This window comes from Ochlerotatus camptorhynchus, unplaced genomic scaffold (genome assembly GCF_037179485.1).
Source record: "Ochlerotatus camptorhynchus isolate MF236.1 unplaced genomic scaffold, CSIRO-AGI_Acam_v1.1 ptg000215l, whole genome shotgun sequence".
Taxonomy (NCBI): Eukaryota; Metazoa; Arthropoda; class Insecta; order Diptera; family Culicidae; genus Ochlerotatus; species Ochlerotatus camptorhynchus.
The window spans coordinates 771402-795249 of NW_027040705.1; the positions used below are offsets into that span (position 1 = coordinate 771402).

General features: G+C 39.9%; 1 protein-coding gene across 1 annotated transcript in view; it reads left to right on the plus strand.

Moving 5' to 3' along the window:
- Positions 1-23848, plus strand: part of alph (alphabet) — a 42078-nt gene that overhangs the window by 14239 nt on the left and 3991 nt on the right. Inside the window, exon 2 of the mRNA XM_065224771.1 lies at positions 20098-21335. Within this exon, the coding sequence (XP_065080843.1) occupies positions 20241-21335 (1095 nt within the window). The 5' untranslated portion in view covers positions 20098-20240. The remainder of the gene's footprint in view (positions 1-20097; positions 21336-23848) is intronic.

The following is a 23848-nucleotide window of genomic DNA, read 5'->3' on the forward strand; positions in this document are numbered from 1 at the left end:
TTACATCCGCCGGTTGGGTGTCTAGTGAACAAGAATCCTTGGCTCTGTAAAGTTAATTCGGTTGAGCCTTATCAAATAAATTAATAATAATAATATTTATAAATTATTTTTTAAATAAAGCTCATGAATAATGCAAAATGTAATAAAGCTCATGAATAAAGGAACCAGTTATTTATCAATTTTATCTAGATGCCCGCGTCATTGGGACGGTACTAATGGATATTTTTAGTCGCTTTTGAAAATTTAGTCGATTGTCGATTGCATATGTATGGGCTTAAATTAGGGGTATTTAGGCCAACATTACATCTATTTACCCTATATACCGGTTGTGAATAGAAGAGATCTCTTTTGTTTGTGCCTGGTATAAATATACTGCCTAGAGGTAACTCTTAGACTAGAAGGTCCCGAAATAACGTGCTCAATTTTTTTGGCTCAGCTCTGGTACTATCTTCGGTCCCAAGCTAATCGATTCACCCCTCGAAACATAGGAAAATCCACTAACCCCTAATTTTATCTGTCAAACTTTCATAGCGAATCAAACCAAACATTGCGTAGTACTAGAATTTCGACTAGAATGGGATACGTTAATCGTTTGTTTGGGACCAATAGGCTAGTCAAGTATTGAACCAATTTAAATCGTTAGTTTCGTATTGATTGTTGCTATAACCCCATATCAGTCCCATATGGAAAAAGTAGGCATTGAGAAAATGGCAGTTGAAGTTAAGAAGTGCAATTTCCATGTAAATATTAAAACAATCATAGTAAATTAATCGACAATTTTATCAAGTTAAAATCAGTTGCAATGAAGCTTGCATGTATTGTTATATTAACGAAAAATATGGCGATTCAAAAAACAGAAATGCAGCTTGACCTCTGGACGATTGAATTTCAGAATGGGACTGATATGCGATTACTTTGCTTGATGGGACAAAGTGACTTGATGTTGTTTTCACATTTTTCATGATCAAAGTCCGTAGTTTTATCACGTAATATGAAAGTAGATGCCAATTGATAGTAGATAGCGTTATTATCTTAAAATTAAAGAAAATCCATATGGGACTGATATGCGATTATAGGCAGTGTAGTGCTTTACACTATTTCGCAAAAGATAGAATTGACTTTGAAAAACACGGTTCCGGTACGTATTTGTAAAAGCTTTTTCATGTGACTGACTGTAATCCTAATCACGATTAAAATCTGGTTAGTAACACGTGTATAACTATAATATCCAGATTTCATAAAGCTATTCAACAAAGAAAATTGCATCATCCATCTTGGCAAAACCCCATGATTCACCCAAATTCTCGATAAGCACATGCAAATCTGGAATTGCTCAAATTGCTACACGCTAGGAACATTCATACAGCTACTACACGTTACACATGTAGGTAAATAGATGGTGCATCCAAAGACGCAATTTTCCTGTTAAACCACGACCCAGAACATCGAAAGCCTCCCACGTCCCACGCACGCATCGTCTTATACAACCCCTATTCTTACCTGTATATGTAGAGTTTGAACATTATCAACCCAGCTTTCATCGTCATCATCACTCGGTTCTATTGAACCATCACATCACCCACCCCCCACACTTTCGATTCATCGTTAACTCCGATGTTGTTTGGGTAGGTTCCAGGATGAACCGCTGGGCGATGCGTGTTGCCAATGAGCTCATGTAAACAATCGACGGAAGACGCGGACAGCACTAAAGTGCTTCACTTCTTGTTTTCTGAGCCAAACTATTTACTGGCGCAAGCAACGACGACGTACACGACGACGATGACGACGGCATTATTACGTGTTTGGTTGTTGTATCGGTTCGAGGTACCACCGGCATTCCTAGAGCAGCATCGTGTAGCGAAACATATTTTTGGCATTCAGTTGAGTCCTGGCGTGGGTCGTCACAGTCGGAGGAATAGATTCAATCAATATGTTAAAAAGGTACGATATCTGTCTATGTCATTGAGATAGATTCTAGCAAAAATAATGACGGAATATTTCGTATCGAGTGATTCTAAAGATTTGCAAATGAGTTAAATTAAGCGTAAAACCTCTTATATAAGACTACAGGAGATACAAATTCACACTTCATGTGTAATTTGAGTTCAGAAAAATCACATATCCTCTCCCGCAAAGAATCTTTCATGTGAAAAAATGTTGTTTTCTTTATAATCGAATTGAAGAGACTATAAATAACCGATCTAAAATGCACTGGACGAAAACACATCCAAAAATTTGAATGATTTTAAACTCATTGAATGAAAGAATGATAATATTTCTAAACAGGAAAACCCTGAGGAATCGAATGGAAGAGGTTTCGTCTTAGTTGGGCTTTCAGTGGCATTAAACAATAAGGTAAAACCCTTATTTTCGCCCTAACTACCCGAAAATGGTTCGTGCCGTGAACAACCACCTAAGCATTCAATTCCTAATAAAAAAAAGCTATATTTTGATGCCTAATTATCCCATCATATACAGCGGCAGAAGATATTGAGTTAAATTACTTTTTTAGAAAAAAAAAATCTCAGTGCGCGCTGGATAAATACCATTTCTAGAACAGTTCAAATTTCACTGACGCCTTTATAGCTATGTTAACTTTATACAAAATAATTTTGTTATGGCTTAGGGAATGGAGTAAACAATAAAGAAACACTACTTTCTACTGTTACAGTTTCTGGTATGTTCCAGCTAAATTTTGTTAAGGTTGATCAACTATACTGAACTGTTACAAAACATTACGAATAAAAGTGGTAAACAACTTGTACAACGCTTTCGTGTTTCGATTGTGGATGCTTATGTTTTTACAATTGGTACAAACAGACGGTGCTCGTGAGTTCATTGTGTTATTTTATTTTTAAAACCTTACCTGGTAAACCTGTTTTAACGCCGAGAAAAAAAGAATTTCTTGAGTAATATTAGCTTATGTCAGATGTCAGCCTTAAAAGAAAATATTGAAGATGCTGGACTTTGGAAAAAAATATATGTAAAAACCGAAACTGAACTATACTTTTCCGGAGTTTTAGTTTTCGTTATTCAGAATTCTCATGATATGAATTCCAGAATTAACTTGGAATTCTGCTCTGAATTATCATAGAATTCTTCTGAAATAAACCAGAAAACACACCGCGTAATAATTACCGTTAAATTCTTTTTGAAATTTCCTTGAAACTTCTTCTAAGAATTTGATTGGAATCCTTTTTAGAATTCCCTTAAACCTATTCGGAGACTTTGATTCCACTGAAACTCTGTTCAAAATTTTCTTTTAACTATATTCAAAACAAAAAAAATCATTCGAAATTTTATTTAGAAACTCCACGGAGTATTTTAAAGAATTTCTTTCTTAAATTGTAATAAATTTTGTTGGAGCTCTGTGATGAATCTCTCGCACTGGGGTTGAAATTATCCCCAGAACACTCTAAGAACTCTGTTTCTTGTTGAATTCTCATCCTAATTCTCTTGGAATTCTTCTTAAAATTCATCTGTGATTTTCCTCACGATCGCCATACAAATCTCATCAGAATCACGTAGGAATTTACCTTCAATTTTTTTTCATAACTCCTTTTGAAATCTTCCAAAATTACATAAGAATTTAATAACTTGTATTCTATTCAACAGAAATCCCTCCAAATTCATGTCAGAATGATTTTGGAATTTTGCTCAGAACTTCTTCGAAAATTATGAGGGAATCCTCCTCAATATTTGTTTGAAATCAACACTTTGAATACTTTTAAATTTTAATAAAAGTTCCAGAGTTTGTCCGCAAGATTCTATAGATTGTTCTGTAATTTGTTATAGCCCTTAAAATGCCTCCACGACTCATAAGTATGATATTTTTTTCTTCAAATCTGTGATCAAGAAAAAAAAAATCAAAATCTCGCATTTGAATTATTCTTTCTCCAAATCTTGCATCACGAAGATTGTTATTAATCACAAATTTTGAAGAAAAGTTCTTGTTTCAGACTCTACATAAATTTCAAAGCCACAGAATCTTGGGAATCTGCTTAAATCACATTTGTTTAATCTTTCAGTAAATTGCTTTCAGTAAATAACCTTTCAGTAATATTCTTCAAGTATTGGTCTATTGTACGTGGTTATTAAATTTAATGAACCATGTTTAGTTTCACGTTGAGCAAGTTCCAACGTCAGTAGGTTTTACATATTATTTGTTTCGTGTTTAACTTTGTACATCAACGTGAGTACTGAAAGTTTAATATTTATGTTAGTATAGAGAACAAAGTGAAGACACATTTTCTTTATCCGATATCCCCAACAATTTCCTCTAATTCTCATTTGTATCAAGTTCATTTTTCTGAAACATTTTTTTTCAATAAAATTATTTTTCACAACCTCTTATAACTGATTCATCCAGGTAACATTTGGCCTAGTGACCTTAGTCTCTGCTATTCAATAAATTCTAAGGCTTTGCAATCATAAGTTGTATCGAGCATAAAAAGTGATAGAAATTGATTTTTCAAAGTATCTCGAAAGATCAATGATTTGTTTTGGATACATTAAGTGACTCATAGAGTTGAATTTATACTTTGAGCTTTAAAAAATACTTTCTGTAATTTTGCTTTTATTTTCCCCGCAAATAACCTCCGAAAATTTACAGTGGGCCGCGTTTTTTTAAAATGCGTACAATTTCGTTTTTTGTTGAATTTTGAATTTGAAACGGGAAAACCGAGAATGGTTATTTCTACACGTTCATAGTTTATCTTGAATATAACAACAATGGTTGGTTCTAACCCGTGTACTACCTTATCGATCGTTAATGGAAATAAGTTTCACATACCCAACTTAAACCTTTTCTGATGTGGCTAGGCTATAGTTCCTTAGCAAAACATGTATGGGAAAAAGATAGATATGGTGAACGTTCTTAACCACCCATTGTTCGTATGGTTAGGTCTTCGAAAACCTTAATCAATATGGTCAAAACTATATCTAGGTATGGTACGATTAAAGTTGACTGAACCATTCTCATTATAGTTTTTACAGGAAGATAAACCATTTTCAATGTGTTAATCGTATGGTTGTGATTTATGCGGTTAGCCATTCGAAATCTGTATTATTTTTCTCGTTTCTTCTTTTTCTTCTTCCTCACATTTCAACACCTTATTGCCTATCGCATATTACCTTATTGCGTGCTCTCAACATAGTGTTCTAGATGTAGTTCCACAGTTATTGAAAGCATATAACCAAAACGACCGAAAATTCTATTTGAAAAACCTATGTACCCGAGCATACCCGACAGTGATTTATGGTACATTAGTACTTCACTGATCAAACAACTTTAATGTTGGCTGCCAGAAACTGCCATTTTCGGAGAAATTTTAACTGCAAAATTGGTGGAATTTTGCTTTAAAACCGCTTTACAAAGCAAATGAAGCAATTTACAATATAGCTGTCTTCAGAAAAGTAGTGTATTTTGATTATATTGAAAACTTTGTAGAACATGTCAAACCGATTAGTTAAGATTTATGATGCAAAAAGTAAAAAAAAAACTGGTTTTAAGGTAGTCCTTGCAAAAGTCCATTTATATCTAGTTAGAATTATGACGCAGAAAATTGGTGTCTTGAGCTAAGTTTCACGAAATTCATAGTTCTACAACATTGCCGAAGACATGAACATATTATGTTGTAATTTTAAACAGTTAGTTTTTCTAAGTGTAATACTATCTTAATAAAATTGTATATGGATACTTCAGAAGACAATTAAAATGTCACTTTTTTAAGGTGGTCACTAAATAGTCCCTACTTTCGACAAAAATTCACTAAAGTCACTTGTTTCGACATTCTTGCTTGAATTTCAATGAAAAATTCGTTCAAAAAATAAATAAAATTTGTTACAGTGCTACAGTATGCTCTGTTTCTAGTTGGAAGTTCATTAAACTAACGAACGGAAAAGTACGCAGAAGAAACTAAGACGATACATCATCACAGCACACTGTCAACTGAAAATACACTTGTCATCCTGACTAGTTAACCGAGAAATCGGAAAAATATATCTTTAGGGGAAGTGCAGCAGTATTGGCCATAGGTTCTTATTTTGGTCAGACCTCAGAAAATCGATAAAATTACAATATTCGGGCAGTTTGTGGTCGAAATGTTTATGTATACCGATGAATATAATTTGTACTAACAAACTGATCGCAACTGAACATCGCAAAATTATCAACAACGTGAAATATCGTCAAAAGGCGGCCAAAATAGGATCATGGCCAATACTGGTGCGATTCCCTTATATCTACAGTTGTGTTCGATAAAATAGCAGCGCATTTCATACAAAATTGTCAACTTTGACATGATGTAGCTTTGTTAACTTATGATCAATTGAGCTGAAACGTTCGCCAAAGAACTACAAATATGTTCAATTTTACGATTACAAAATATTAAATTTTTTGGAGCACCTGCCGGAAAGTGAGACACCAGGTAAAATTGTTCAAAATAATGGAAACTACTGAACCGATCGGCGTGAAAATTTGTATGCAGGGGTTTTGGGACCGGGAAAGGTTCTTATGATGGTTCGAGACCCCTCCTCCCTTGTAGGGTGGGGGGGGACTCTCATACAAATGAAACAGAAATTTCTGCATAACTATTCTATTAAATTATCACACGGGTTTCAGCTAATGCAAAACTCACACTGACAGATTTTCTCAGAATTGGTTCGGCCAAATTTTGAAATGAAGGTGGTAGTATAACCATAGAGGTAATTTTAAGACTAGAAGGTCCTAAAGAAACGCGTACAACTTTTTGGCTCAGCTCTAGTACTCTCTTCGGTCCCAAGCTAATCGATGCACCCCTCGAAACATAGGAAAATCCACGAACCCCTCATTTTCTCTGTCAAACTTTCATAGCAAATCAAAACAAACATAGTGTGGTACTAGAATTTCGACTAGAATGGGGTACGTTAATCGATTTGCTTGGGACCAATAGGCTAGCCAATTTAAAACCGTTAGTTTCCACCGGTTGGTATAACTCTTATTCGATACCCATCCAGAAATATTTTAAACCAATAAAATAGTAATTCATGTCATCAATCACAAAGTATGGGCTCACCCACAAAAAGTTAGATCTAAGTATGATTCCAAGGCAAACCTGAGTAGGATTCAAAAAAAAAAATTTAATGAAAATTCGTAACAGTATTTGTCGTTAATTCTTAAGGAATTATGAGATAATTTGTACGAGAAAGAGGACATTTAAGGATGCTGGGAGAAAGGAATCCGGATCATATTTCCATGGCTGTTTTTTGTTATGTTACGGAGAAATACAATGAAATACAATACCTTAAATGAATTCAGTCATCCATTCCAAGAGGATTCTGACAAATTTTGAGTATATATTTAAGAAATTCGTTAGGAGATCTGCAAGTAACTTCTTAGGTGAGAATTTCATAGTTGTGAGTTGAATTCCATGGGAAGGAGCAAGATTCAAAGGTAATTCGGTGATATATTCAATGAAAATACAACGAAAATGCCAAAGGATTTCTTAGGAATATTCTTAGAAAAATTTTAAGGGGATTTCGAGGAGTATTCGTTGATAACGTTTTTTTTATATAATTAAAAGGATAGTTCCATAGGAGCAGCATTTCAATTGATTTTTGGGATTTCCTAGCAAAACTAAATAAAATATTCCTAAGATAATTCCATGTTAATTAAGTGAATGCTGAGGTGAACTCCAACTGAATTTCGGGGAATTCATAGGAATAACAGCAAGAATCATTATTAATTTTTTTTTGCTTTATTATAGAGACTTTCAGCCTGTAGCTGGTTAGTCTCTTAAAATTAATAATTTGATAATCATTGTAGAGTGAATTCAAATAGTAGTCTAAAGAAGATTTTCATGAGTATTATCGATAAAATTATAAAGGAATACCAGAGAGACATCTAAGCTGAGGCTATTCTGAGATTATTCAAAACATTTTTTCACAATATGCTATAGAAATCTTGCAGATGATTCAAATATTGATGTACTTTCGGCCTAAATGCCCCTAATTTGGGCCTATACATAAATTCAGCAATCGATTAAATTTTCAATAGCGGTCAAAAATATCCATTAGCACCGTTCAATTGACGCATTCATATAGATAAAATTGATAAATATCAGATTTTTAGCGATGGGCTCAATCTTGGGCCATTTCCCATACTTTTCCATCGTTTCTTTTTTTTTTAATTTTCCACCCTTGCCGTCTCAAGGTAACACAGGGGATTTCTAGGTTTTTGGTCCGTCTTACGATTATCATTACAGTTTAAATTTGTCAGAATTGATTTAACTTTCTCTTGTGTTTCTTTAGAGATGAACTAGCCTAAGGCTAAAAATCTCTTTAATAAAGAATTAAAAAAAAAAACTCTTGTGTTTCTTTTTAAAAAAAAGTGTTCACTCCAGAACTTATAAATTGAGCTTGATAAGCTCAAATATAGAAATTACAAATTTCCCGCATTTTGTATTTGTTTTTGTAAAATAATTTTACTGATTTCTTGTTGTTAGAGATATCGCAGATTAATCGAAGACCCTACCCAATCTAGTATTTTGAAATGTAATTGATTACAGAATTTAAAAATTAAGATTATAGGGGAAATGGATGTAAATTGGGCCCATACATAAATTCAGCAATCGACTAATTTTGAATAGCGACCAAAAATATCCATTGGTACCATCCCATGAGATCGTGACGCGTTCATCTAGATAAAATTGATAAATAGCAGATTTTTAGCGATGGTCCCAATCCTAGATCCATAGGCCAACATTAGAACAATTTACCCTATGTAATCTGGAATTTATTAAAACTAAATCCAAAAGGAGTTGGGTCGAATACTCGCGGCTTACCCGAGGTTAGAGGGTTAAATTTTCGAAAGATAGGATCAGGGGATGAGCGTGGGTAGGGTTTTGTTGTCTCATCAGAGCGTTGCCGCCAGTATGAACGGTAGTGCGGTTCTAGATTCGTCTGTAGTTCGACCGGCTATAGTGACCAGCAGGGGAGTCCGTGAAATTTAACAAAACTCCAAAGCGAAGACAGGATCTAACGACAAATTGTTCATTTATTCTAGACTTTGATTCAGAAGATCATAAGAATTTAAAATATGGTAAAATATCTCTGTAAGAACAGAGTGTTTCAAGAACTGCTATCTTGATTCCAAAATGGTGTCAATAATCGATTTCCATCCTCTACAGGGATCCGCCTCCGTTTCGAAAATACCCATATTGTAGGGTATTAACAGTTTTTTTACAAACCGGAAGTCGCCATCTTGGATGCCAAAATGGCGTGAATCATCGATTTCCGGCCTCTACACGTCGTTCTCGTTCCGAAAATATGTAGCCACTCGTCCATTCCTCAGAAAACACTTAAATTTGTTTGGCTCTTTAACTGCGTTATTTAAAAATAATCGTCTTAAAACTACCATGTTATTAAAAAGCGGGTAAAAAAGACTTTAGTGTATGAGGTGATTCTGGTTTATTGTAACGTTTTGACGTAGGACTACGTCTTTGATTTCTATATGGGGGTACACTTTGTGAAAACCGAAAATGGAACATGTAACAAATTAAGAAAGATTTTGAACGTTAATAACTCAGCTGCCCCTGGTCCAATTTCAATAATTTTATCACCAATCGATCAGAAATATGGCTACGCATCGATAACAATACTTCCAAATGTTAATTTTCAACAAGAAACTATTGTAAAACTTGTAAATGTCCAGCATTGTCCAAAAGCGTCGAATTAACTAACTTGCTGCTTTCCCAGCACAGTCGCCAGAGAGTAGTAAGTAGACGAAACAAGTCGAAGTGGCATTCGCCTCCGATCCTTGGGCGCGTGCGAATAGGGAGGATGAAAATGCGTAATATTTTGCACACTCATCGCCATACTCAGAACCAAACGCCGTCTGGCTCGCCGTGGCGGTGTCTGACGTATATCCGGTCTGATTTACGAGGTGTGCTGAAGGTGTTCCTGAAAAATGAGATCCGTGATGCTATCACCTACACTAAACACGCCAAGCGTAAGCGGCCATGGATGTCATCTACGTTTTGAAGTGACAGAAACGCACTCTGTTTGGTTTCGGAGGAATCATCACCAACTTTGGCAACAAAACGGCTCTTTTCAGGGCCACCAAGCTTATTACAGTAAAGAGTAGGAATAGAATTCATCTGCCTGTTTGTCCATATTCAGAACCAACGACCACACAAAATGCTCATGTAATCAAACTGGAAGCAGGGGTACAAATTATTTTGATCAACCTTGATCAACTTTGAATCGGCACGGCCGGATATTTTCGATGGAAGAAGCAACAATCTAGCATCTAATTCGACGAAGACGGCAGGAAACATTTGTGAAGCCGAGTTATTTACGAAAGAGAGTATCGATAAAGAGAATCGATCAATGTAGATAGGACCTATTAATTGTTTTCCGTACTGAGCTCCAATGCTACCGACGCCAGGAAGGCAGCTCCCACACCTGGACCCTACATATCGACCCATCAGCTCATGAACAGGGGACCAACGGCTTTACTTCTTGAAGGAAGGTGGGATCAGATATGTTATGCCTCAGAACATGCCGGTGCGACTGAGGTTGAACCCAGCCCTGCTGGGATGAGAGGTAATCACGCTAACCACCGGCGCCGATATCTTTCAAGGTGATATCACGGCGAATGAGATTGACCCAAATTTGAGTTTAGTTATCTCAGAAATAAGAAATAAAGTGCAGGAACTCAGCGATGAGTAAATTTGCCTCATATTTTCCCAGGTTTTTCCAAGATTTTCCAGGGAAAAATTCCCGAATTTGAGAAAAGTAAAGATTGGATTCACTCAGTCTATTGGTACTACCACGAGACTGAATAAAATTTTCGTCAATTTCCTCATTTTGTGGCAGATTTTTTAGGTTTTCCACAGGAAACCATGATACAAATTTACACATCGCTGATTTCCTGCACTTTTGGCGATTATGAGTGAACTAAACTCAAATTTGGGTCGTTCTCATTCGCCGTGTACGCAATAGGAAAAGAGCCAGTGTCGCTACTTGATAGCAATCTACTCATAATGGGAAGAGTCTTTGTAGCTTTTATACCACTTGGTTGCATATCATTCTGCTTTAACCTGAAAATATATAAAAGAGTGCTGCTGTATGGAATTAGCTCAACCTCTGCTTGATCGTCAAGCAGTTCAGTTCGGTGTTAGCTCGCTCTCTCGAGTTGTTTGATAAGTTCGTGGCGATATTGTTTGCGCTCTCTCTTTCGCGGTTTGTCGTGCGTGTGTGTGTGCCCCGTAATGGGGAAGCATCGGTCGCGAAGCCCGGCGAAGGTCCAGAACTCCGGTGAAGGAAGCTCCGGTGTGCCTACCTCGAACAGGTTTGCTGTTCTCCCCATGGATGGGAATATCCAGCCGGCTGTGTTGGAAAAACGCAGCAAGAAAAGGAAGAAGAACCGAGGCCAGTCTGATGGCACGATTGGTCGAGACGATGCCTCTGCGACGAACGGAGATTTCGGTGACGCTGCCGATAAAGAAAATGCTGCTGACATGAGCGCGGCAAGAGTGAAGCTACCTCCGCTGGTGGTGAAAAATGCCCATCTCAACGAGCTCATCGCGGATCTGGCGTCGCTGGGCTTCAAAGCCGAATTCAAATTGGGCAGAGTCGGCACCAAGGTGGTGCTCCGAACCAAAGCGGAGTATGACTTGGTCATCGCCCACCTGAGGACTTCCAAGGTGGAATTCTTCACCCACGACATCCCCGGTAAAAAACCGTTCAAGGTCGTCATCAGGGGCCTACCAAATTTCGACCCGAAGTTTATCGAACATGAAATCAGGGACAGGTACAAGCTGGCCCCAAGTGCCGTGTACCGAATGACAAGAAGAGACGAGAATGTGAAGGCGTACCCGGATAGTATTTTCCTGGTACACTTCCAGAAGGGAACGGTAACGCTCAATGCACTGAAAGCCATCCGGTCCATCAATTCCATCATCGTTCGCTGGGAGCCATACCGTGGCGGCCATCGCGATGTGACTCAGTGCCAGCGGTGTCTGAACTTCGGACACGGTACCCGCAACTGCAACATTAAGCCACGCTGCGGAAATTGCGCTCAAGACCATGCCACCTCCGAATGTGCGTCCACCAACAATCAACCAGCACGAAGGAAGGATAAGGCCCCGGCTTTCAGGACGGAGGACTTTCCGCCTCTTCATGGACAAGCGAATCCCAGGGTGCGATCCGCGCCCCCTCAAGAAACGTCTGGATCTTCTGCTGGACAAAGCTCTCCATCCCCCCTGGATTCTGGAGGCAACCAACAGCTCAAACAAATAATCCCGATCTGTTCTCATCAGATGAACTTATGGAGATTTTTATCAACATGACCGGTGCTCTGCGTAAGTGCCGCAATAAGCCCGAACAGATCCAAGTCCTCGGTAAGTTCATCATCCAATATGGTGTCTAAACCATCGCTACCTGGAACGCTTGCTCTGTAAGAGCAAAACATATTGAGCTTGCCGACTTCCTCCGCAAGCACAGCATCGACGTGGGCCTTCTAACCGAGACCCATCTAAAGTCCGGCGACAGCTTTTGGTTGCCTGACCACAACATTATCCGGCTTGATCGCACCAGCTCCGGGGGGGGGGGTGGTGTAGCGGTCATCGTCAGAAAGGGAATCAAGTTTTGCACTCTGCCCCACATCCGCACTTCTATCATCGAAGCCATTAGTGTGGAGGTGGAAACACCAACTGGAAACGTCCGGTTTATAGCAGTTTACTGCCCACGTCAGTGTACCACAAGCAACGGTCTAGACATCCAATTCAAGAACGACCTGACCGCCATCACTCGTACTAGCTCCCGATTCATCGTTGGGGGCGACCTGAACGCCCGCCATGAAGCTTGGCGGAACTACCAGCGGAACCGGAACGGATGTCTATTGTTCGACCACGCACAACATGGACTGTACACTGTGCAATTTCCGGACGAACCAACTTTCATCTCTCCGACGGGTAATCCCTCCACGCTGGACTTCTTCCTTTCGAACATCGGACTATCCAAGCCGGAGGCGCACAACGATCTCATCTCCGACCACCAACCGGTGGTGACTGAAGTCGGTGTCAACGTGGTTCCTGCTAGAAGCTGCCTGCGCAAAGACTACCACCATGTCACGGACGAATGGTGGACAGCAACATCGATGAAAATCCACTGCTCGACACTGTAGATGACATCGACCGGGCGTTGGAAGGACTCCAACAGGCCATATCCGTGGCTGACGAGGCGTGTGTTCGACAAGTTCCTGTGAGGGGTAAGTTTGTTGCTATTGATTCCCACACCCAACTTCTTATTCGGTTGAGAAATGTTCGTAGACGCCAGTTTCAGAGGACTGGAGATCTGGGCAAAAAACGTGAAGTGGCCGATCTGAACAGGCAGATTGCTTCCAGAATGGACTCACTCCGAAATGAAAGTTTCGGGCGTGTTGTCCAGAATCTGGACGACCGCTCCAGACCATTCTGGAAGGTAGCCAAGGTCCTGAAAAATCATCCCAAACCCGTTCCACCTCTCAAAGTCGAAAATGATGACGATCGGCTTTTAATTACCCCACAGGAGAAAGCAAATGCGATCAGCAAGCATGTCGCTTCATCGCATTTGCTTGGCTCGACTATCCAAAGTCCGCTCGATGATCAGGTTGCGCAATGCGTTCAAAACCTAGATGTCTCACCTTGTGTCGTGCCTCCGGCGGATATGATTACAGTACAACAAATTTGCTCAGCGCTGAAATGCACCAAGAACATGAAGGCTCCCGGGTTTGACGGTATATTTAACTTGATCTTGAAGAGACTCAGCATGAAAGTGCAGTCTCTTCTAACCGCTATCTTCAACAGATGTTTGGAACTGCACTACTTTCCAAGCATCTGGAAAATAGCAAAAATCATACCAATCCGCAAACCCGGTAAGGATCCAACATTGTCTTCAAGGTACAGACCAATCAGCCTCCTTTCAGCGCTGAGCAAATTGTTCGAGAAACTCATTCTCAATCGTTTGCTCAAGTTTGTGGAGGAAAGCCACATTCTCCTTCCGGAACAGTTTGGATTCAGAAAGGGGCACTCTACCAATCATCAGCTAGTACCGGTGATGAATAACATCCGAAGTAACAAAGCTGTATCCAAGTCCACAGCCATGGCCTTGTTAGACGTTGAAAAGGCGTTTGACAATGTTTGGCATGACGGACTTGTGTACAAGCTTTGTAACTTCAACTTTCCTTTACATCTGGTTAAAATCACCCGTAACTACCTCCAGCAAAGGTCGTTTAAGGTATCGTTGAATGGTTGTCTTTCAGACACGTTTTCCATCCCAGCAGGAGTCCCGCAAGGCAGTTTGTTGGGCCCGTTGCTTTACAGCATTTACACTTCAGACATTCCTCCCCTCCCCTGCCTTAACGCCTTTGCTGATTATGCCACCACGTGGAAAATCAAAATCAATGCCTCTAAAACACAAGCGATCATGTTCCTCCATCGGCAATCGCCCAAACTGAAACCGGCTCCATCTTGTACTGTAATCATGGATGGCACAAGGGTTGAGTGGTCCGCCGAAGTAACCTATCTCGGGATGTTGTTTGATGAAAAGCTCCTCTTCCGTTCGCATGTAGAGAAAACTGTAGTCAAGTGTTCTGCCTTGGTTAGGTGTCTGTATCCGCTGATTTGCCGCAGATCCCGCCTCTCAAGGGTGAACAAACTGGCCGTCTACAAACAAATCATAGCACCTGCGATCCTCTACGCAGCTCCGGTGTGGGAATCATGTGCACAGACTCACAGGAACAAAATCCAGGTCGCTCAGAATAGAGTGCTGAGGATGGTACTTGATCGTCCTTTTGAAACTAGAATAACAAATTTACACGAAGAGGCAGGCATTGCCAAAATAGATTCGAGAATTAACGAAATTAAGACTAAATTTGCACAAAAATGTAATTTATCAGAACATGCTTTGATAAGCAATTTGTATATAGTAGATTAGGTGTATATAGTAGTTGTAGGTTAGTTGTAGTTGTAAATATTAGTTATAAGTAGTCTCCTTTTTCAAATTTTAAAACAAACCAATCCCACCAAGGTGGTCATTCTCTAAAACAGGCCTGATAGGACTAGGAACTGTAATTAATAATAATTGAAATTTCACAAGAACTAAAGTTGAAAAGACGCATCTGTGTCACTTGATAAGTTATACATGTAAACCACACAAATTCAAGAAATATAGATCATTTAAGGTTCAATTTACTTTGATGCATTTTTTAAAAATTCAAACGCATTTTTTTTTTCGACGCATTATTTTAGATCACAAAAAGCTCGCGTCATTTTGTGTAAAATATCAAAAGGAATCGAATAGTGCGAGCTTTTTGCAATCTAAAATAATGCGTCGGAAAAAGCTGCTTTTGAAATTTTCCAAAAAGCATCAAAGTAAATTGAACCTTAAAGTAAAAAAAAAATGGAATTAGCTCATTTTCGCTTTGGACGGCGTGGTGAACAGCAATAGCAGCAGTAGGAAGGTGGTGGCTAGTCCACTACTTCACACCTAACAAGCAACAATTGACTGTGAGTGGTCGTGGCAAAGGAGGAAAAGGTCTGGTAAATGAGGCGCCAAGCGTCATCGCAAAGTTCTTCGAGATAACCGCCATCGGTCGTCTGGCTCGCCGTGGTGGTGTCAAACGTATCTCCGGTCTGATCTACGAGGTATGCTGAAGGTATTCCTGGAAAATGAGGTCCGTTGTGCTGTCACCTACACTAAACAAGCCAAGCGTAAGTGGCCATGGATGTCCTCTTCAATAAAACGGCCCTTTTCAGGGCCATCAAGCTTACATCAGTAAAAAGTTGGAATAGAATTTGTGCTTGTTTGTCCATATTCAGAACCACAAGTCCCCAACGACCACACAAAATGCTCACCAGAGTTGTAATCTTGTAACCAAACTTGGAAACAGGGGTGCTAGTGATTTTGATTGATTCTCTTAATCAACTTTCTCTTTAAAAAAAAAATACTAAAGATTTGGTACGCCTGCAATTTAAAAACGGAAAGAGTTGAGGTAATAGATAATTGATCAATTAAAAGAACTAAATGCTCTTCACATTTATTCCGTTCACTAGCGGTCCTACGTCAAGCTTCCGTTCGTGCCCCTAGGCACAGACCCTTCTACTTTTTTTTTATGAAGCGTCATCAATAGTCATCCATAGGACTGTAGATTTGAAGAAACTTCAACTCCCTTCATTCATCAATGTATGGGTTAAGTAAAGGAGTGTTCGTTTGACTAGAACTGTGTCGCATTAATGGCCCTTCGCTCAATTTCAACTTCAATTCAATTTTTACACTGCCGTACTCTAGCGCAATTATCAACCTATGCTCTTCAAAACTATCTATAGTTAATAAATTATCACACTAAAGCTTCATGTTGATATTAGTATAGTATAGAGAAAAATAGATAGCACCGGGTAAAACATCATCAAAAAAAAAACATTGCTTGCCGCCGAGTACTGATTCACTCGAAAATTGGCGGAGGATTTCTTTCAGTATATACCGGATAACCATCGTCGGTTATCGGCTCGAACGACGATCGCGTCGTATCGCATTAGTAGCAGCGAGTGCCGGCCCTGTGCTCCCTCTCTAAGCCCCTAGCGCCTAGGCTAGTCCTGCCTTCTACAGTAGAGCGACCATGCGATAATACCTACCGGTAATTGCATAAGAGTATAGTGTCGATGAAAAGAAACATGATGCTTCGCAATAATCGGGTGGCGGCTCGAACGCCGTTAGAGTAGTACCAACGTAGGCAAAGATATGCGCCATATCAATATCAACATGCGACCCATGTGGGGAAAGTGTATCGTTTAGAGTTTGTTTATTTTTATTTTACTTCTTTCGGTCATTGGATTTGCATTCAAACTCCCCGTAGTTTTGTAATCCCGTATAATCTTGTTTCGCCAGTCGTCAAAGCGTATGTAGTTTTCATGTTGTTGTTGATGCGATTCAAGGTCGTTACCACTTTGCTTATGTTCTGAGCGGTTAATTGTTATGTGTTGATTAAATTAGATTGATATATTTAGACTGGGGAGCACGCTAGGTTCGTGGTGACTCACAGCAGAAGGTATTATTGTTCAATTTTAATTAAATGAAGGTGAGAGCGCCATTTATTGACCCTAGGGTCTAGCTAAAAACTGACATTTGTTTTCATGATTTTATTTTCGCAGATATGTAATATTTTTTCATTTATTCTTAGTCATCGAATATTGTCCGAGATTCTCGAATATTGCCCTCAGTTCTTGGTCAAGTCAAGTGAAACATTATTTCTTCGGACTTATCTGAAGATATCTTCGAAAATGTCTCATAGATATTCATATGTTCATTCCAAAATGTCTTCAGAGCTATTTTCAGCATTCCCCTCACTAATCTTGTGATTCTTTCTGCTATTCTCCATAACAGTCTTGGAATTATGTGCAGAATACTTTAGAAATTCTAAAATTCTAGAATACTTTTCAAATTGTCTGGATAAATCTGGACAAATACTCTAAAATCTGAACCAGACAAAAATTTATCTGTATGTCTGCTCTAATAAAAATAATAATAATACCATAAACGGATGGTAACCCAAATGGTTCAACTATTCTACAAATGGTTTGAATGATAACCGGAACACGTCGTTAAGCTAAATAACCATAACAATTTTATTAGGGTGGATGATGCCTAAATCTGGAAAGTTGACAACGCTGGTAGCAACATGGCAACTACAATTAATCATTTTGTTCGACCATTTTCCACAGAGATGGCGCTGTTCCACTGGTAGGAAGTGAAAAAATCCCCATATAGAAATTGAAAGAAGTGGGAATAATTCGCTTTCGGTGCATATTCAGGTCAAAAAAAGTACACGACAACCTAAAGAAATTAATCAGGGACTTTGTAGTTCTGTTTTTTTTTCCGGGAAATTATTGTTAAACAAGCTACAATTAAATAAAAATGATTTTTCCCCATACACACACTTAGTTTTTTCTACCGAGCTCGGCTGTGCAAATCTCGGCAGAAATAGCTTTACTGAGATCTCAGCAAACATTTCATTTGTTTGGTGAGATTCAGCTAAGCATTATCCGAGACTTAGCAATCAAATGTCACTTTTGCTGACATCTCAGTGAAACTTATTTTGCTGAGATTTGCACAGCCGAGCTCGGTAGAAAAAAACTAAGTGTGCAGTTTTACCTGATCTACTACCAGCTCCCAGAGAGCCAAAAAATTCAAATTTGAGAGAGAAAATTTGTTCTCACGACCTCAATCTCTCAACTGCCATGTAGTTTGTTGACACTCGATTTGTGATTTCCCTTTCACAGATTACAAAATAGAGTACCTGACACTACAAAACATGTCTGGTATCTCTATATATGCATTTGCTTTAACATTTGAAGTCCCTCCTTTTTTACATATTCTGTGCAAAAGATACTTTATGCCCCGTCCCATGCATAAAATTCGGCGGGAAATTCTGTGAGGGGTGAGCTATTTTGTGTGCAGAATGTGTAAAAAAGGAGGGACTTCGAACAATAATCTAAATACATATATAGAGGTACCAGACATGTTTTGCACTGCAGTGTCCTCTGTGAACAATTATAGGAAAACAGATTGTGCCTAGTTTCCGATAGATGTCACCGCAAACAACAGCTGTGACATCTGATGGAACATGAATGCAGAAGCTTGACAAAATCATCAATTGATATTCTGATTCACATGAGTTGTGAACTTTCATTACTGGCGACACGGTGATATCTCGTGTCTTGACCTGTTATCAGAAAATAACAAACGCGATATCATGAATGGATAGCGGTGCCGTTGGTGTAGTGATAAGCGTAATTGCCTCTCACCCCAAAAGGCCTGGGTTCAATCCCACTCGGCGCCGCCGGAATTTTCTGAGGCATACCATCTCTTATCACGCCTTCCTTCGGGAAGGGGAAGTACAGAAATTTGTTCCAGGTTCATGATTTGATGGGTCGATAGATAGGGTCCAGGTGTGGGAGCTGCCTCCCTGGCGTCGCGGTAGCATTGGTACCCTGTACTAAAAACACAAGATCGACGGAAAACAATCAAAGAAGAAGAAAATCATGAATGGATTTGTTTTTTTTTCAGTTGTGCGCAACCTTGACCCCCGTCTCAGTGTCTCATGACCGCCTGTACCTGTTTATCAATTACCAAATAGCAAAACCTACACTGTCACTACCTACTGTTATTATCATTCAACGTTGAGTGCGTCAACCGCATCAGCCACAATGGGCAATAATGGTGCAGCAGGGGGGTCGGGGGTGAGTTGCGTCAGCTCAGTGCAACATGCGATACGTCACTTGCCTATAGGGTCTAGTCAGCAAACAATAACAACGCCACCTGATGAGAGGAACCGAAAGAGAGAGAAAGAGATAAATGAGCAGTCCCGCTATCACTATCCGGTTTTGTTTTGTTTGTACCTTGGTATGGTAGATAGGGGCAATATGGTCCCCCTAAGAAAAACACGAAGAAAACACGAAAAAGTATAACATACTCATTAAATTATTATGTTTGAAAAAAATAAGTTATTGCTCCTTTCAACGGGGGCAATATGACCATAGTTAACGTTTTGACGTTTTTCGCTAGAATAACATTCAGGAATCATATTAAATAGAAACATAAGGTCTTTTAGCAACTGTTACGTGTATTGCTCGCTCTACAGGAACCAGCGGATCGAGAAAATGCAATGCTTGTTTTGTTGACTGCAAATCTTGTAAAATTTTAGAGAAACATATAATTTAATTTTGATATGGTTTTCATGGAGATGCATTTTCAAGAAGTTTATAATAAAAAACGATTGGGTTAATAGGTAATATGTCCAAAAAAACGGTGGCCCATCTAGCCCCATATGGTCTTCTTGCCCCCCTCACCCCTCCCTACCGACCCAATGTGATGCGCGTCCATTTATGAGTAGTGATTGGGTTTCGTGTTCGCGGTTAGGTCATCTCTATTTCTGTTTGCTTCCCACGAACAACACGACTATGACGAGCCACGCGGGATTAATTGGAGCGCTCTTTGCTTGCTGCTTATCAGAAAAGCACCTACCTTCGAAACAAAACATTTCTTAACGGTCTTCTTTTCCCTCTGTTTCCATTTCAGATTACGATTCCCGGTAGCGAAGGAGACGGAAATTCCAATTTTCGGAAAGGTGTGACATTTGTGCAGCGTGACCCACGGTCGCCGGATTCAATGGTAATTTTGCTGTGAGGACAGAGCAAAGTTTTGAACAACACAGCTACGAGATGGGTGCGTTTCTGGAGAAACCGATGACGGCGAAACACAACGAGCATGGCGAAGGAAATGGGCTCCGGTACGGTGTAGGATCCATGCAAGGATGGCGCTGCGAAATGGAAGATGCACATCATGCCAAAACTGGGCTAGGAGAAGGCCTGGACGATTGGAACTATTTTGCAGTGTTTGATGGACACGCCGGACACAAGGTGGCCGATCATTGTGCGAAGAATCTGCTGCAGTCGATTGTCCGGACACAGGAATTTAGCAATAACGATATCACGAAGGGTATTCACGCTGGATTTCTCAAGTTGGATGAGGCCATGCGAGACATTCCGGAGCTGGCATCCGGAGCGGACAAGTCTGGCACCACGGCTGTGTGTGCATTCATTTCCTCCCAGAACGTGTACATAGCAAATTGTGGCGATTCTCGGGCGGTAATTTCCCGCAATTGTGCACCGATATTCTTCACCCAAGATCACAAACCGATCCTTCCGGGTGAGAAGCAGCGAATCCAGAATGCCGGTGGATCCGTCATGATCCAGAGGGTAAACGGTAGCCTCGCAGTATCCCGAGCGTTGGGTGACTACGATTTCAAGAACGCCAAGAATTTGGGCCCGTGCGAACAGTTGGTTTCTCCGGAACCGGAAATCTTCTGCCAAGACCGGGACCCTGCGGACGAGTTCCTGGTGCTGGCCTGCGACGGAGTGTGGGATGTGATGAGCAATGCCAACCTGTGCCAGTTTGTGCACAGCCGGATGCAGATATCGGATAGCCTGGAAGACATTGCCAACCAGGTCATCGATACGTGTCTGCACAAAGGAAGTCGCGACAATATGAGCATAATCATCATTGCATTCCCCGGTGCTCCCGTGCCCAACGAAGATGCTATCAAAAAGGAGGAAAAATTGGAAGCGGCGCTGCACAGGAAGATCGACGAAATTATCACCGAAATGGGGCCGAACGTGGAGTACGGTCTTCTGCTGAAGCGACTGAGTGAGGAGCACATTCCGGATCTGCCACCGGGCGGCGGGCTCGACGCCAAGAGTTCATTCGTGTCGAAAGTATTCAAGGAGCTGTGTCCGAAACTGGCAGAAACCTGCGAGGTGGGTAGCTATTGAGGCAGCGGTGGTTTCTGGACAACGCGCACGGCTGCCGTAGCGCGGCTGGCGAGGTTGAGACAGGAACAGCAACGGTGGTATGCCTCCAATAACGGCGAGGCGGACGAGTTTTTAGCGGAAATAACAAATGAGCATATAGATGTTTAAGCAAAACTGAAAAAAAAAAAAAATACACATACACACCCATACACGGGAGCAGAAGCGTGAAAGTTTTGAAAGTGAGAGCGAGACAGGAAGATAGAAAGCGCGAGCGCGCACGATTGGCAGTTTGTAACAGTTTAGAGTTATATCAATGTAATATTACAAGCATAATCAGAGTTTTTCGTTCGTCACGATATTTCGGTTACATTTTTTGGAAAAAGCGACTCGTATAGCGAATCATTGTGTAAAAAAAACAGGTGTATTAGAACTTTGCTGAAACAGTACTACAACAACAACAACAACAAGAAAAAGAAAAAAAATATGGTGAATTAATGCAATCTTACACGCGTAAATCGAAAGCCATTACCTATAATATTTAATCCAAGCCAATACATTGTTAATTGAACGGGTTGCTGGATTTCATTGAGCGGCGATGAGAGAGGTATTGGTTCAATTTTGAAATTCGATGTTAGCAGTTCACTATTGAATAATGGCTTCAACCGCCGATTTCTCACGAATAAAAGTCCCCTCTTGCAAACGAACTATACCGCCTAGAAGAGAAAATAATATTCTCCTACCAGATGGTGTCGGTAGTTTGCGTGAGTAAGCTTTAATTCGCGCGTAATCGACGTTTGAAGCCATCGTATACAAAAGCAGTTTTGCACTATTGAAAAATTTATTAAAAGTGTTACTAGGTAGTGCTGGCAAACAATGTACATCAGTTATGTCGAAAAGAAGTTATTCTGCATAAACTCACAGAAGAACAGATTGATTGGGAAATCAGTGTTGCCATCCTCTGATGTCCGTGTTAGGGAAATTTGCTTCGGTGAAACACACATGAAGTACTTGGTACTTTGATAGTAAATGGCCTCTTGGAAGCCCATGTTCATCGAGATTCCACAGAATTAGTTTTTAGCATCAAGATTGACATGTTTGGGATTTCGTGGATTTATAAACAGTGTTCTCAGATTTTTGTGACTGGCTGGCTGTTTAACTTATTCCACCACGTATGTGCCAATCATCACCGATGCCATCAACATATAGTACGGGACCAACGGTTTTACTTCCCTTCCGAAGGCAGACGAGTCCATGGCAGGGATTTACAGCTGGCTTGTAGGACCTGTAGCTGTGCTATTTTCCTTGATGGACTTTTGCCATCAGGCACAAGACATTTATGTTATCAGAATTAAAATCTTAAGATATTCCTACTGGTACTGGTACTGGAAGTATTTTAAACAAGTACGAGCCCCTCGTTCACAAATGTAAACCTTTTTAAAACTGCGTTTATTTTCGTCATCACCAATCACCTTATAATTTTCGACGCACTCTAAGCCTTTGCTAAAAAAATGCACTTGTATGGTAGTTTGGTGCTAAAGAGGAATCACCAGAACGGATAGAGTGAACGTGATGCATTCCATTCATATATTTACAGTAACTCCTTGAAATAACTTGGAAATTTGATAGGAATCTTTTACTTACAACTAATGAACATTTTAGCTGATTGAAAGCGGAATTAACCTGTTTTAGGAAGTACTCCATTTGACATAATGCAGTTTGACATGAATCCGTTTGGCATAATGTCCATTTGGCATAATGGTCGTTTACATAAATGCGGAGAAACACTACTATTAGCAATACATAGTCCTTTAGCCTTATTTTTTCATAGGCTGCACTTCAACGGAATATGAATGAACAGCTCATGATCAAAACAAGGGATAGGTATCATTTAATGGGTATTTTCCCTTCTCTTGTGGGCGGCAAGAGCTGGGTCACATTAGGTCTGTTCCCGTACTTGCTTTTCTGTAAGATTCTGTACAGCAAAAAGTAAAAGCATGTTCCCGTACTTACTGCATCATATTGTTTCCTTACAGCAACTAACAAAAAGGTACAGCAAAAGCAAAAAAAAAGCAAGTACGGGAACAGAACTATTAGGGGAATTTACGTATTCTCGGCAACCTAAGCAGCGACCTTCTTTCTATAGCCTTTTTCTCTATGGAACGCACACATATGCAGTATTGGTTTGTTTACAATCTTTTGCTGCCAGCTGCTCTAACAATTTCAGTCGAAAGAATTGTCAAAAACTGTTTTGAAACGCTTTTACAAAGCTCCAATCTTCTCTAGTGAGAGCGAGTATTGTCGGCAACCAGTTTTTCTTCGGCAACCGTTCCATTTGAACTGCATGTAAATCTGCTGTTCTATTATCGGCAACTCGAAATCAGCTACAATTTGTAGTGCGTGTGTTGTATTTCAAGAAAACCTTGCTAGATTGCTTTTTCTCAGTGGTAAAAAATAATCAAATTGAAGCTGAAAGCATAAAGAATCGTTTACATGCATTCAGCGAAGTGTTTTCGTAAGAA